The following is a 13368-nucleotide window of genomic DNA, read 5'->3' on the forward strand; positions in this document are numbered from 1 at the left end:
TCCATTGCGACGCATAAGCTTGAACGTGATCCGAAGTAGCAGAGGGGTTTTTGGTTTTTCAGCCATCTTATTTCACAGAGGGCTGCAACATTGACACATGTTTAAATAAAACGGCAAAATGTCTAAGACACTACAGTTCGGCAAAAGCCTCGGTGCCACTCAAGCACTTTTGTTATTCACGTTAAAACAGTGCTGGTCAGAGACTTCAAGCCCATTTAACTGATGCTCAAGCACCTGAGGGCAGACAACACCAACGACATTTCTTAGGTGGGGTTGCCTGCCCTCAGGCGCTAGAGCAGCAGTGAAGAAGCAGCACTCAGCTAAATGGATCTTGAAGTCTCGGACATGCACGTTTTTCATGTGGTCAACAAACTTGCGCGGCATGCACTGTGGGTGTCGCCGAGCTGTTTATGGGCCTCTTCGCTGTTTTATTCACACATATGTCAATGTTGCCTCCATCCCCCTTCCCCCATGATCACTCCACAGAAGGGCGCGAAACAGGAGGGCTGAAATAGCATAAACACCCTTTGCCCCTTCGGACCACATTCAAATTCCTTCGAAGGGGTTTGGTCTGTAGTGGTTCCACCTTGTTTACCAGAGCAAAATTGCTGTCTCAGTACACTCCAGTGGGTTGAGATCACGTTCAGTGGAGTTGCAGCACCATGATGTCCTTAGAGTGGGGTTGGATCGTCCTAGAGGTGGCAGTGGCAGCAGCGTCGAACGTTGGCAAAAGCTTCGTCCTGCTGCTCGTTGCTCTACGAACTGTCGTTTTCGACCGCAGAATGTGTGGGAATGACTGCCCTAAGCGAAGGAGTTGTTTGATTGACGCTCTTTATAGGTCCACCTGAAGATATTTTATGTCGATCCTGAGCGACTGTGTATCTGAAATGATTTCCACGGCCACCCACAGAAGAACTGCGTGATTTGAATGTTGGTGTCGCGGTTCTGACCTACGTCGCAGAGGCGTCGAAGGAAGGGGTGCAATGTGGATAAGAGGGAGTGCGACGACCTTCCCATCATGTGACACGTCGACGGTGGAAGTGAGCAGAATTGTGATGAAATTTGGTGCCATTGTGATATCATTAACCAACCTTACACCCCTCATGAACTTCTAGGTTGTGGTGCTCTTTTTTATATTTTTTAATTTTTTTTCGTGTGTCAACACCTTTCGGTGTAAAGCATCGTCGAACCCAAAGTGATGTCGCAGGGCGCCACTCTTCTACTCTTCTGTACTAATACAGAGGAAGGTAGTGTCAAATTTCAAATTTATTCGTCGAAAAAGGTGACTACTGAGTTTCGAAAATGTGATATTTTATTTTGCTTCGTGTGTGTGTTTCTCCTAGAGAAAAGTGTGGTGAGATATAGGAAGTAAGCAAATACGTTCCATAATTCACTGTACGTGTCCATATTAAACACCTATCTGTTTATTCGTATTCACAAATAAAAAATTACATTACGTACTAGAGGTGCAGTTCTTTCGACGGAATTGGAGAGCGACGTGGCAAAATTTTCAATCGGTGTAATGAATGGCAGTTTCTTGAAAATGTGGATACATGTGAAGTCTGTAAAAAAGAGAACCCAGTTGGATCTGATTACTAGATTAGAGGTGAACATCTACAGCGCGGCCGCGCAAAGAGGCCGCGCGGTTAGAGGCGCCGTGTCATGGATTGCGCGGTCCTTCCCGCCGAGGTTGGAGTCCTCCCTCGGACATGGGTGTGTGTGTTGTCCTTATTGCAAGGCAGTTTAAGTAGTGTCTAAGTCTAGCGAGCGACGACCTCAGCTATTTGATCCCTTAGGAATTCACACATATTTTCTTCAGCGCGCCACATCATCTACGTACTTACTACTAAATCCAAGCAAGGGCCTGAAATGTTGCGGTCACTTAAAAATATTGACAGGAAGGACTAACGGAGGGCTTACGTTTCTTGGAATTGGTTGGGGAAAGTGCAGTGTTTCTGTAAAGGAAATAGTATGCAAGACGCTAGTCAAATCAACTCTGGAGTGTTGTTCCAGTATATGGCGGGCCTCATGAAGCAGGCAAGAACACAGACATGATGCGAATTCAGAGACTCGCTGATAGGGTCCTAATGGTGGTTACAGCCATTCGCAACTGTAACAAAAGTACTCAGAGAAGCTAAATAGAAATCTCTGTAAGATAAATGATGTAGTTCTCTTCGTGTATGTCACGTAGCGATCAGCAGAATAATTATGGCGCGGAATTGGAGCAAATAGACTATCATTTTTGCCTCGCTCAATTATTGAATAGATTATGAAAGAAAAGTCACAGTACTGGTACGATGTACATTCCACCATTCTCTGTACAATAACTGGCGGAATGTACTGGGTACAGCCTGTAAAAGTGCAGATTTTTTTGTTGTACTGATGACTGAGATCATTGTACCGAACAACAATATATCAGTATTCACTTCATTTGCAGATTAATATTTGTAGCTATCAGGAGTGATATTCTTTTAGGTTGGTTAGTACCTCAAAGTATATGTGGCAGGAACAAGACATTAATGCATATCTTCTTTTGAGCAGCAGGTCAGGTGTTGAAGTGTGGACGCGTGGACGCAAACCGGTTAGCCTATTCTGACAGCTATAGACCACATAGCGGTGCAGTTACGACCGTGCAGAGGACATGAGGTAGTACATTATTTTATGCGTTTGCGGAAAGACTGTTTGACGCAGACAAAATAGAACCAACGCACTGATGTGTCTACATAAAGGAACCACATCTAACAATACACTCATGTTCAGAAAAAAACAGAACACCTTCACTGACTAGAGACAGGACGTTCATATTCATAGGACATGTACATAAATATAGTCCAGAGAAATAATTAGCATTTGAACGATGACGGCTCCCGTGTTCAGGATCAACATCGATACTGCGGCGCAACACCATCGACCGGTGAAGTGTGCCCGCGGCTCTCGTTGTCGCTTTAAACCCAAGATAAGGACCAATGTGACTGGAGCAGACCTGCAGGCTGCGACGCCGTATGTGCGAACCGTAACGTCAAGTCAGTGAGTCCGAGAGAGGCCGCCTTGTAATTTAATGGTTGCTCCTTGCTACTGTAGTGTTATGTTGACGCTATGAGAAAGGAGGACAGGCGCTCCAAGGCGCGGAAGCAGAGATGATGCTGAGGGCAGACGAAACTAGGTGAGATATTGTTACGTGAAGTAAACGGTAAGGGGAGAGCCTTGTGAAAATGCAGACGCCCCCAGACGCGGTCACAGGGTGCTAGTTACTCTTCAAGGGATTAACATGTAACTTCATATGTCGTCTAGACGCTGTGGTAGGTTGCCACCATAGAACTTTGTAACCAACAGGCACGTACTAGCGTATAAAGCCAGCTTGATACCAGCCCTGAGAACAGCAACGTCAGCAGGCTCACAAGGGTTAGAAAGAGAGCGAAAACGCCAAAAACTGTTGACCTAGCAGTCCCTGCTCTGGGGAGCCCCAGGGGCGGGGCTAAATGACGTATAAAAATAATGTTGCAAGCCTTATTTGGCAGAGCAGTTACGTTTAGCTCTCTGCTGAACAATGTTGATACCAAATACGGATTTACTTAGTTCAACTGCATTAACATCCCCGCCGTAGGAGCAGTAGCGAGGACCTAACTAAACCGTGATTGGCAGGCACCTGCAAGGGAACTGAGGGATTTGCTGGGTGGCTTTATGTGGGAAAAAAGTTCCCTCGCGTGGCTCTTTAAAACCCCTAGATTCCGCATTTTGGCGGAGTTCTTAGTCAGACGATCTGGGCGCCGAATCCGCGTCCGCCTACAGCCTCGGTCCAGCTCCGCGTAGGCACGCTCTCTCACTTGGAGTGCCTCAGTGAACAGTGTCACATTCAGTATGTTTTGTTTTGCAACTAAGTTGTTGCTTTAAGATGCTGCTAGTGTTTGCTACTCTGCTTAGCATCCACTCCTGGGAATTCTGCACTGCCTTCTGTTGTAGCAGTGTTATTCGTGGCCTCTCTAACCCTAGAACTAGCCTCCAGTGTATGAGTTGATCCTGTCTGGAATAAACAACTATTTCAAATTCCTGTTTGTCCAAGAGTCTCCACAACGAGTTCCCTACCAAGTCTCACCACCTACATTTCTAGTAAATGCCTGTACCAGTGTTGGCTCAGATGGAAGAAAACAATCAAATGCCTTCACTGTGAACTGTCCTTCTGCCTTGTGCTCTGTACCGCTCGGGAGTGCAGACTGACCAGTAACCCCTTTTCTCCCTCTCCCACCTATGTCAGGACACGACAAAATTATTGGCATGAAAGAATGTAATACATCCATGTGGGAAATAGCTGCTCGTGTGGGACGAAGTGTTTCAGCATTGCAAAGGATTTGTCCAGAACGGTTCACCAAAGGCCGTAGAAGACGACGGGATGGGTCACGTCGAACCACCTAGAACATCCCTAGTAAGATCAACACCTCATCCGAATGGCACTGCAGGACAGGTCTGCGTCCTCCTCGGCTCTGGCGCAACGGTGAAACACTGCAATACTTCATACACTATTAGGGGTTATAGTCCTTCACCGTTAACTACGCTATGTGTAACGTGCACGTCGTCCATTTTTCTGCCTACCTTTGACGAATATCCTGAAACGTGCTGGACGGCAATGGCGTATGGAACGACGTCACTGTGGACAGGAATGGCATCAGATAGTGTCTTTGGACGAATCCAGGTTCTGCTTGTCTCAATATGGTGGCCGCATTTTGATTCGCCGCAGATAGGGGGAGCTGCATCACAGTGACTGCATTATCGGAAGACATACAGCATCAACGCAAGGCCTTATAGTGTGGGGTGCTATTGTTTACAACCACAAATCACAGATGGTTTGTGTCTAGGGCACTGTGACTAGTGTGACCTATGTGAATGAACCGTAGCCATAACCTTTCTGCAAAACATCCCAGAAGCCATTTTTCAGCAAGACAATGGGCGACCACATGTTGCTGGACGAACAAGTGCCTTCTTGGTGTCATAAGATGTCAGCCTTTTGCCCTGGCCCGCCAGATCACCCGATTCGTCGCCAATCCAGAAAGTGTGGGATATGGTGAAATGACGTTTGCATCATTGTGACCCAATGCCAACCACCACAGATGAACTTTGGAACCATGTGAATATCAGCGTCCTATTTTCAGTCGTTCAAGGCATTCTGCTATTTCTGAAAATGAATGTATCTGCAGTTATACCAGTTACATCCTGTATGTGTGACTGTAGAATTAATTGTGATTTAGTGTCACTAGCAGCCAGAAAAGAGGTCACGTGAGTAGGTTTATAGCCCATTAAGCGCCAACTGTTATGTTACATTGATACTCAGGGAACTAACTGTTGAGACAGCCATTGCCGGCCGCTGTGACCGAGCGGTTCTAGCGCTTCAGTCTGGAACCGCGCGACCGCTACGGTTTCAGGTTCGAATCCTGCCTCGGGCATGGATGTGTGTGATGTCCTTAGGTTAGTTAGTTTAAGAAGTTCTAAGTTCTAGGTGACTGATGACCTCAGATGTTAAGTCGCATAGTGCTCAGGGCCATTTTTTGGACAGCCATTCACAAGCACTAATAATTTTCATTGGGTTTAACCGTATTTCCAGCGGTGGCCATGTCTTCTGGATTGGTGGCGCTGTGCGTGTGCAGTGGCTTGTGCGGCTTCTTTCGGGGCGCCGCCGTCGTCAACATAAACCTGTGCGTCGCCGAGGTCTGTCCCGAGCACAAGCTGCCAGGCGGTGTTGGCCTCAACATGGTCACATGCGGCATCATGCTTCTAGCAGTTGGCCCCATCATAGGTAAGCAGCTCAGTCGCTTATTACTTCGAATCAAAATTGGTCTTGCACTCATTGTATACCTCTACTCTTATCCCAGTTAATCTATGTATGCAAAGGAGATAGTGGACTGGTGTTTGCGCCATGATGCAAAACACTTTGTTTGTTTTACTGAAATATGTTTCAGCGAGATTTCGCTGTTATCAGGGGGATATCAATTCTGAAAGGACACATGAAATACAGCACTCCGTCTTCAGGCCACGAGTGGCCTACCAAGACCATCCGACCGCCGTGTCATCCTCAGTGGAAGATGCGGATAGGAAGGGGGGGGGGCGTGGAGTCAGCACACCGCTCTCCCGGCCGTTACGATGGTATTCTTGACCGAAGCCGCTACTATTGAGTCGAGTAGCTCCTCAATTGGCATCACGAGGCTGAGTGCACCCCGAAAAATTGCAACAGCGCATGGTGGCCTGACATCGTTTTCGAAGTTATTTGTTACTAATTTCTGCATTTGAAACAGTTTGGTGACACATAAGAAAATAAACAGGAAAGGCATTTTTAATATGCCCGCCAGTGGACAATACTGATAGCGACTCGGAGGCGTGAACAGTTTAGGAGTGAAGAGCGTCACCAGAAGCGTGAAAGGTTTGTCACGTGGGCTCAGCCGCTCACAGCAGCAGGCTAGGCAAGCAGCTGTAGCTGAGTCTTAAGCAGTCTGCTATATGATCTCTTTGAGATGTCGTCTAGCTCCTATTTGGAAATTGAGCTTCCTGTGAACCTGGATATTCTGGTTATCATTATTGGCATTCCTTCCGTGTTCTGCTCACAACTGTCTTTCGTTGTTCTTCGATTACACGTTTATATCAGGAGCGGACACAAAAGCGCTGAAATAATTCACCAGACAATAAATGAGCAAAAACTGTAAATGTGAAATAAATTTCAGTTTACATTCCTCAGTATTCGATTTCAGTTTTAAAAAAGAATTAATAATGCTTCAACAATAGTGAAATCTCTGCAAAATGGTGCAAATGGCTCTGAGCACTATGGGACTTAACGTCTGAGGTCATCAGTCCCCTAGAACTTAGAACTACTTAAACCTAACTAACCTAACGACATCACACACATCCATGCCCGAGGCAGGATTCGAACCTGCGACCGTAGCGGTCACGCGGTTTCAAACTGAAGCGCCTAGAACCGCACGGCCACAATGGCCGGCGAAATCTCTGCAATACTTTTGTTAAGGCAACAAGTTTTTACACATAAAAGGTGAGCAACTAATCCCAGAATTCATTAAATGCACTATCAAGAGTTGAGAAATTCAAACTAGTGTTCCGTATCATGCTTCGATAGACTAAAACAGAAATTCAACGGACGTCTAAAATCAGATGGTATACATTAATCAATGGACGGGTAGACGTCAATTATTCAACAAAGAATGTGTACTGAATGCGAAGTGACTGTGACGCTGTAACCTTTGCCGGTGTTTTTATATTCCACATTATTTCTTACGTAGCCCTCCGTTGCTTCGCATAATGACCGAAGCTGACTGAACGTACTGCATCGTGGGCTACCTGATGATCCAGCAAGAACTGTCCTCCTATACCACACGGATACTACAGCCACAGTGGAAATATCAACGACGCAGCAGGAAATCGGATCTATTGCAGCTACGATGGCCCAGTTATTTCACATCTGAGCCACGGACTTGTTATGACTTATGTGAGCAGAACTGATGCAATATCAAAACAAGTACGCACCAAGCCGATGTAAATATCATTCATTTTCAGTCAAAAGTATAGCAGTCTGCTGACCATCATTCTCTTGTAGGGATCTATGTTCGTCCCACGAGTCTACTGGTCTACAGTTCCACATGGCTCAACCAGTCACCTTCTTCTGATGCTGTGGTCTTAGTGTTCTCGAACCGGGAGGTTCCCTGGAGGGCCTACTACAGCATTTGCCGTCTTCCATACTGGAGGTCGCTGGTTACCATCTGTGGATGTGCAGCCACTCATCCATCGCCAGTATGGACAAAATTCTTGCTGCTTCCTCTTCCATAGGCAGAATCTGCTGTTACGAGCTGTCACTTACTGGCTTTCGTGACATGCTCACACAGCAACTTCAGCAGTGGAGTGTCTACAATGACGATACGAACGGGAGCACAACATAACATCCAAACCTCGAGCGGAGGCACTAGTGTGATTATACACGCCTTGGCCGTATTCACCCTGCGCTGCTAACGGCCCTTAACCAGCGTGGTTGATGCAGAGTTCCTCTCCTGCTGGATCAGTTGACTTGCCATACCACACTGCTGCGTGGTGAGCGCCGTACGCACCTCGAGTGGACTTGCACTTCTAATGTCCAGTGGCCGCTGGCATTCTCGGACAACGACACAGTGGATGTACTCTGAGTAACATTCGAATGGTTCTCCAATGTTGTTCTCTGACGTCTGCTTCGGCGTGTAAGAGGTACCCAGTCACCATACCACTGCAGGCCACTTCTGGGGTTGTGGTATTCTATCATCCTGACCACAACCCACCTAGACCACCATCCGCCATAGCGGTCAATCAAGCCCACCTTTACAACGCAATGAAATTTTTAACACTAATTTGAAGACACCTTGAAACAAGAACAACTGGTAGTCGTGAGCATAGTAGGAGATAATGGGGAACATTGGTGGTAGAAGGGTCTGGCTTATGTTCTCCAAATATCCACTCAAACAGCCCAACGGATGTGAAATGCTGAAAAAGTGGCTTATATAAATGTTCACTTGCTATCCACGACACCTGACCAGCCGTATACACTGAGGCGACGAAAATCATGGGATAGCAACATGCACATATACATATTAAGGTAGTTTCGCGTACACAAGCTATAAAAGTGCAGTGCGTTGGCGGAGATGTCATTTGTACTCTGGTGATTTATATGAAAAGTTTCCAGACGTGATTATGGCCGCGCCGGCCTTGGGGCCGAGCGGTTCTAGGCGCTTCAGTTTGGAACCGCGCTGCTACTACGGTTACAGGTTCGAATCCTGCCTCGGGCATGGATGTGTGTGATGTCCTTAGGTTAGTTAGGTGTAAGTAGTTCTAAGTTCTAGGGGACTGACGACCTCAGATGTTAAGTCCCATAGTGCTCAGAGCCATTTGAATCTTTTGATTGTGGCCGCACGACGTGAATTAACAGACTTTCAACACGGGATGGTAGTTGGAGCTAAACGCATGGGACAGTTGTAGGTATTTTACTTTTGAATACATTATGGGAGTGACAGTGATCAATATGTTAGAAATATTTACTATTAAAAACAGTCTTGATCACTATTTATTTAGTACGGTGACCGGTATCGACCACTACTGAGGTCATCTTCAGACCAATGAGCAAGAACCTCCTTCTGCTAGAGATCACTGCTGATCACTACTCATTCTCTAGCAGATGGAGGTTGTTCCTCATTGGTCTGAAGATGACAACAGTAGAGGTCGAAACCGGTCACCGTACTAAATAAATTGTGATCAAGACTGTTTCTAATAGTAAATAGTTGTAGGTAACTCAATATGTCGAATTCCGCAGTGTCAAGAGCCTGACGAGAATACAAATTTCAGGCATCACCTCTCATCACGGACAACGTAGTGGCCGACGGCCTTCACTTGACAATCGGGACCAGAGGCGTTTGCGTATAGTTGTCAGTGCTAACAGACAAGCAACGCTGTATTAATAAATCCAGAAGGCAATGTGGGACGTACGACGAATGTATCTGTATCCCTTAGGACAGTGCAGTGAAATCTGGAGTCAATCGCCTATGGCAGCAGACGACCGACGCGAGTGCGTTTGCCAACACCACGACTTCGCCTGCAGCGCCTGGCCTGGGCTGCATGGACAGATCAGATGAGTACAGATTTCAGTCGGTAAGAGCTGATGAAAGCATTCGTTGTCTAGGCGTAGCGTCTTTGGGTAGTAATCAAAAAACGATCTCGGTACCGCATTCGAACGTGGTAGGGATGTTAGAAACTCTCAAAAGGAAAATGCAAAGGCCCAATCTAGACATAGTGGGGATCAATGAAGTGAAATAGAAAGAAGACAAGAATTTCTGGTCAGATGAGTATAGGGTAATATCAACAGCAGCAGAATATTTCAAAACGGGTGCAGGTTTCGTTACGAATAGGAAGGTAGGGCAGAAGTGTTTTACTGTGAACAGTTCAGTGACAAAGTTGTTCTCATCAGAAACGACAGCAAACCAATACCAACAACGATAGTTCAGGTATACATCCCGACATTACAAGCTGAAGATGAAGAGACAGAGATAGTACACGAGGATAGTGAACGGGAAATTCAGTACAAAAGAAGGGATGAAAATCTACAATAGTTATTGGGGAGGGGAGCTGGAATGCGGTTGTAAGGGAAGGAGTAGAAGAAAGGATTACGCCAGAATATGGGCTTGGCAGAATGAATGAGAGAGGAGAAAGACTAATTGAGTTCTGCAGTAAATTTCAACTAGTAATAGCGAATACTGTGTTCAAGAGGAGGAGGTATACTTGGAAAAGACCGGGACATACAGGAAGATTTTATTTAGATTACTTCATGATTAGATACTGCATTGTAAGGCGCACCAAGGAGCAGATGTAGACACAGACAGACTGATGAAGAGTGGGCTGAAGTTTAAGAGATTGGTCAGGAAGAATTAATATGCAAAGAAATGGGATACAGAAGTACTAAGGAATGACGAGATACGCAAGAAGTTATCTACGGCTATAGATACTGCAGTAAATAATAGCTCAGAAGGCAGTACAGTTGAAGAGAAAGGACAAGCTCTAAAAGGGCAATCACAGAGGCTGAAAACAAAGACATAAGTACAAGAAGTTAAATGCGAAGAAATAAAGTGTAACACGAGAAATACTTCATGTGATCGATGAAAGGAGGAAGTACAAAAATGTTCGGGGTAATTCAGGAATACAATACACAAATCGCTGAGGAATGAAATAAATAGGAATCACAGGGAAGCTAAGACGAAATGGCTACATGAAAAATGTGAAGAAATGGAAAAAGAATTGACTGTCGGAGGGACTAACTCAGTATGTAGGAAAGTCACAGCAACCTTCGATGAAATTAAAAGCAAGCGTAGTGACATAAAGCGTGCAATAGGATTTCACTGTTAAATACAGAGGAGAGAGTGCATAGGTGGAAAAAGTACATTGAAGGCCTCAGTGAGGAGAAAGATTTGACAGAAGAAGAAACAGGGGTCGAAATTGAACAGATATGGGATCCAGTAATAGAATTAGAATTTAAAAGAGCTTTATATGACTTAAGGTCAAATAAGGCAAAAGGGATAGATAACGTTCATTCAGAATTCCAAAAATCATTGGGGGAAATGGCAACAAAACGATTATTCATTCCGGTGTTTATATTTGTGAGTCTGGCGATGTACTATCTAACTTCCGGAAAAATATCATTCACACAACTTTGAAGATTGCAAGAGCTGACAAGTGCGAGAATTATCGCACACTCAGCTTGACAGGTTGCTGACAAGAATAACGTACAGAAGAATGGAAAAGAAAATTGAGAATGCGTTAGATGATGATCGGGTAAAGTTACCAGAGAGGCGGTTCTGATGTTGCGGTTGATAGGGGAAAGCTGTAGGGAAAGACATGAAATATACAATATGTACAAGAACCAAGAGGCAACAATAAGACTAGGATACCAAGAAAGAAGTGATCGAACGAAAAAGACAGGGATTTAGTCTGTTTGATCTATACATAGAAAAAAATGATGGAAATAAAATAACGGTTCAACAAAGGAATTAAAATTCAAGGTGAAAGGATATCAATGATAACTCGCTGATGGCATTGCTATCTTCAGTGAAGATAAGGAATTACAGCATCTGCTGAATGGAATGAATATTCTTATGACTAAGGAATGTGGATTAAGAGTAAATCGAAGAAAGACGAAAGTAATGAGAAGTAGCAGAAACGAGAACAGCGAGAAACTTAATATCAGCATTGATGGTCACGATATAGATGAGGTTATGGAATTCCACTACCTACCCACCAAAATAACCAATGACAGATGGAGCAAGGAGGACATATCAAAAGCAGACTAGCACTGCCAAAATGGACATTCCTGGCCAGGGGAAGTCTATTAGTATCAATCATAGTGCTTAATTTGAAGAAGAAAAATTTCTGATAACATACGTTTGGAGTACGGCACTGTATGTTAGTGAAACATGGACTGTGGGAAAACCGGAATACAAGAGAATCGAAGCATTTGAGACGTGGTGCTACAAACGAATGTTGATAATTAGGAGGACTGCAAGGTAAGGAGTGAGGAGGTTCTGTGCAGAACCGAAGAGGAAAGGAATATACAGAAAACACTGACAAAAAGAAGGAACATTTTGACATCAGGGAATAACTTCCATGGTACTAGAGGGATCTGTAGGGGGCAAAAACTGTAGGGTAGGACATAGATTAGAATACATCCAGCATATAATTGAGGTCATAGGTTGCAAGTGCTACTCTGAGATGAAGAGATTTGCACAGGAGAGGAATTCGTGATGGGCCGCATCAAACCAGTCATAAGACTGATCTGATGACAAAAAAAAAAAGTTATAGCGTGAGCACTACGGAACAAATATACGCACCAGCTATTTTCAAACTTTTGACAGTTGGAGGCTTGAGCAGTGGCAGGTGGAGGCCACACCCCTCTAACGTCACAATCCAACATGGCCACAACCACACATCTATCACATGACAATTCACACACACCATTATCTGTGTGTGTGTGTGTTTGCGTGTGTGTGAGTGCGTTGATGGGTTTTTGTGTGTGAGTGAGAAATGACAGTGTTGTACTTCATTTAAACATTATACTTTGTATGTTGCTGACGTATTCTGGAAGACATGCTCCTCCATCCAGTAACGTCATTAACGTTCCAAGAAGGCACACTTAATTCGTTTTAGTGGTGGTAGCTATTACTACGAAATAGCAAACCGCATACCAGTACTTTCCAGGACATTAAAATGATACAATTTATCATACTGAAGCTCTGAGCAGACGTCTTGACTTGTGCTCAAAAGTATCCAGATGAGCTCATTGTTGAATGTTTGTAAGTTTTTGTATTTAAAATTACCTAATGGATATGAAGTGCAGTACTTCTACGATTAAAGTACCTTGGTAACACACATACATATACATACACACACGCACAGACACACTCACTCTGCCCCGTCCTCTCTCTCTCTCTCTCTCTCTCTCTCTCTCTCTCTTTCTCTCTGCCTTTCACACACACACACACACACACACACACACACACACACACATACACACAAACACACTTGAAAAAAATACGTAGCCTTCCACTGAATTGTGTAGAAGGCACCACATTACAAAAAACTGGTAAGGTCAAATACTGTTCCATCTATCCAGTAAATGTCCATCTCACATCCGCAAATTTCGTTGGAGGCTACATAGCATTCAATGTGACATAAGAGAACGAGTATAAATGGTACTCACCATAAATAGTTAAAAACCAACATTCGCTTTTGTATTGTAAGTAAAGAATTACAAAAACATTGTTACTAAAAATTAGTTTTACTTTAACTACTATTCCTCAAAACTTGAAACTGCGA

The 13368-nt window shown here is 44.5% G+C and overlaps 1 protein-coding gene across 2 annotated transcripts in view; it reads left to right on the plus strand.

Moving 5' to 3' along the window:
* Positions 1-13368, plus strand: part of LOC126262904 (monocarboxylate transporter 1-like) — a 116666-nt gene that overhangs the window by 90217 nt on the left and 13081 nt on the right. For both annotated transcript variants that reach the window (XM_049959808.1, XM_049959807.1), the window contains one exon: positions 5594-5785. In XM_049959808.1, the coding sequence (XP_049815765.1) occupies positions 5594-5785 (192 nt within the window). The remainder of the gene's footprint in view (positions 1-5593; positions 5786-13368) is intronic.

This window comes from Schistocerca nitens, chromosome 6, assembly GCF_023898315.1.
Source record: "Schistocerca nitens isolate TAMUIC-IGC-003100 chromosome 6, iqSchNite1.1, whole genome shotgun sequence".
NCBI classification, from domain to species: domain Eukaryota; kingdom Metazoa; phylum Arthropoda; class Insecta; order Orthoptera; family Acrididae; genus Schistocerca; species Schistocerca nitens.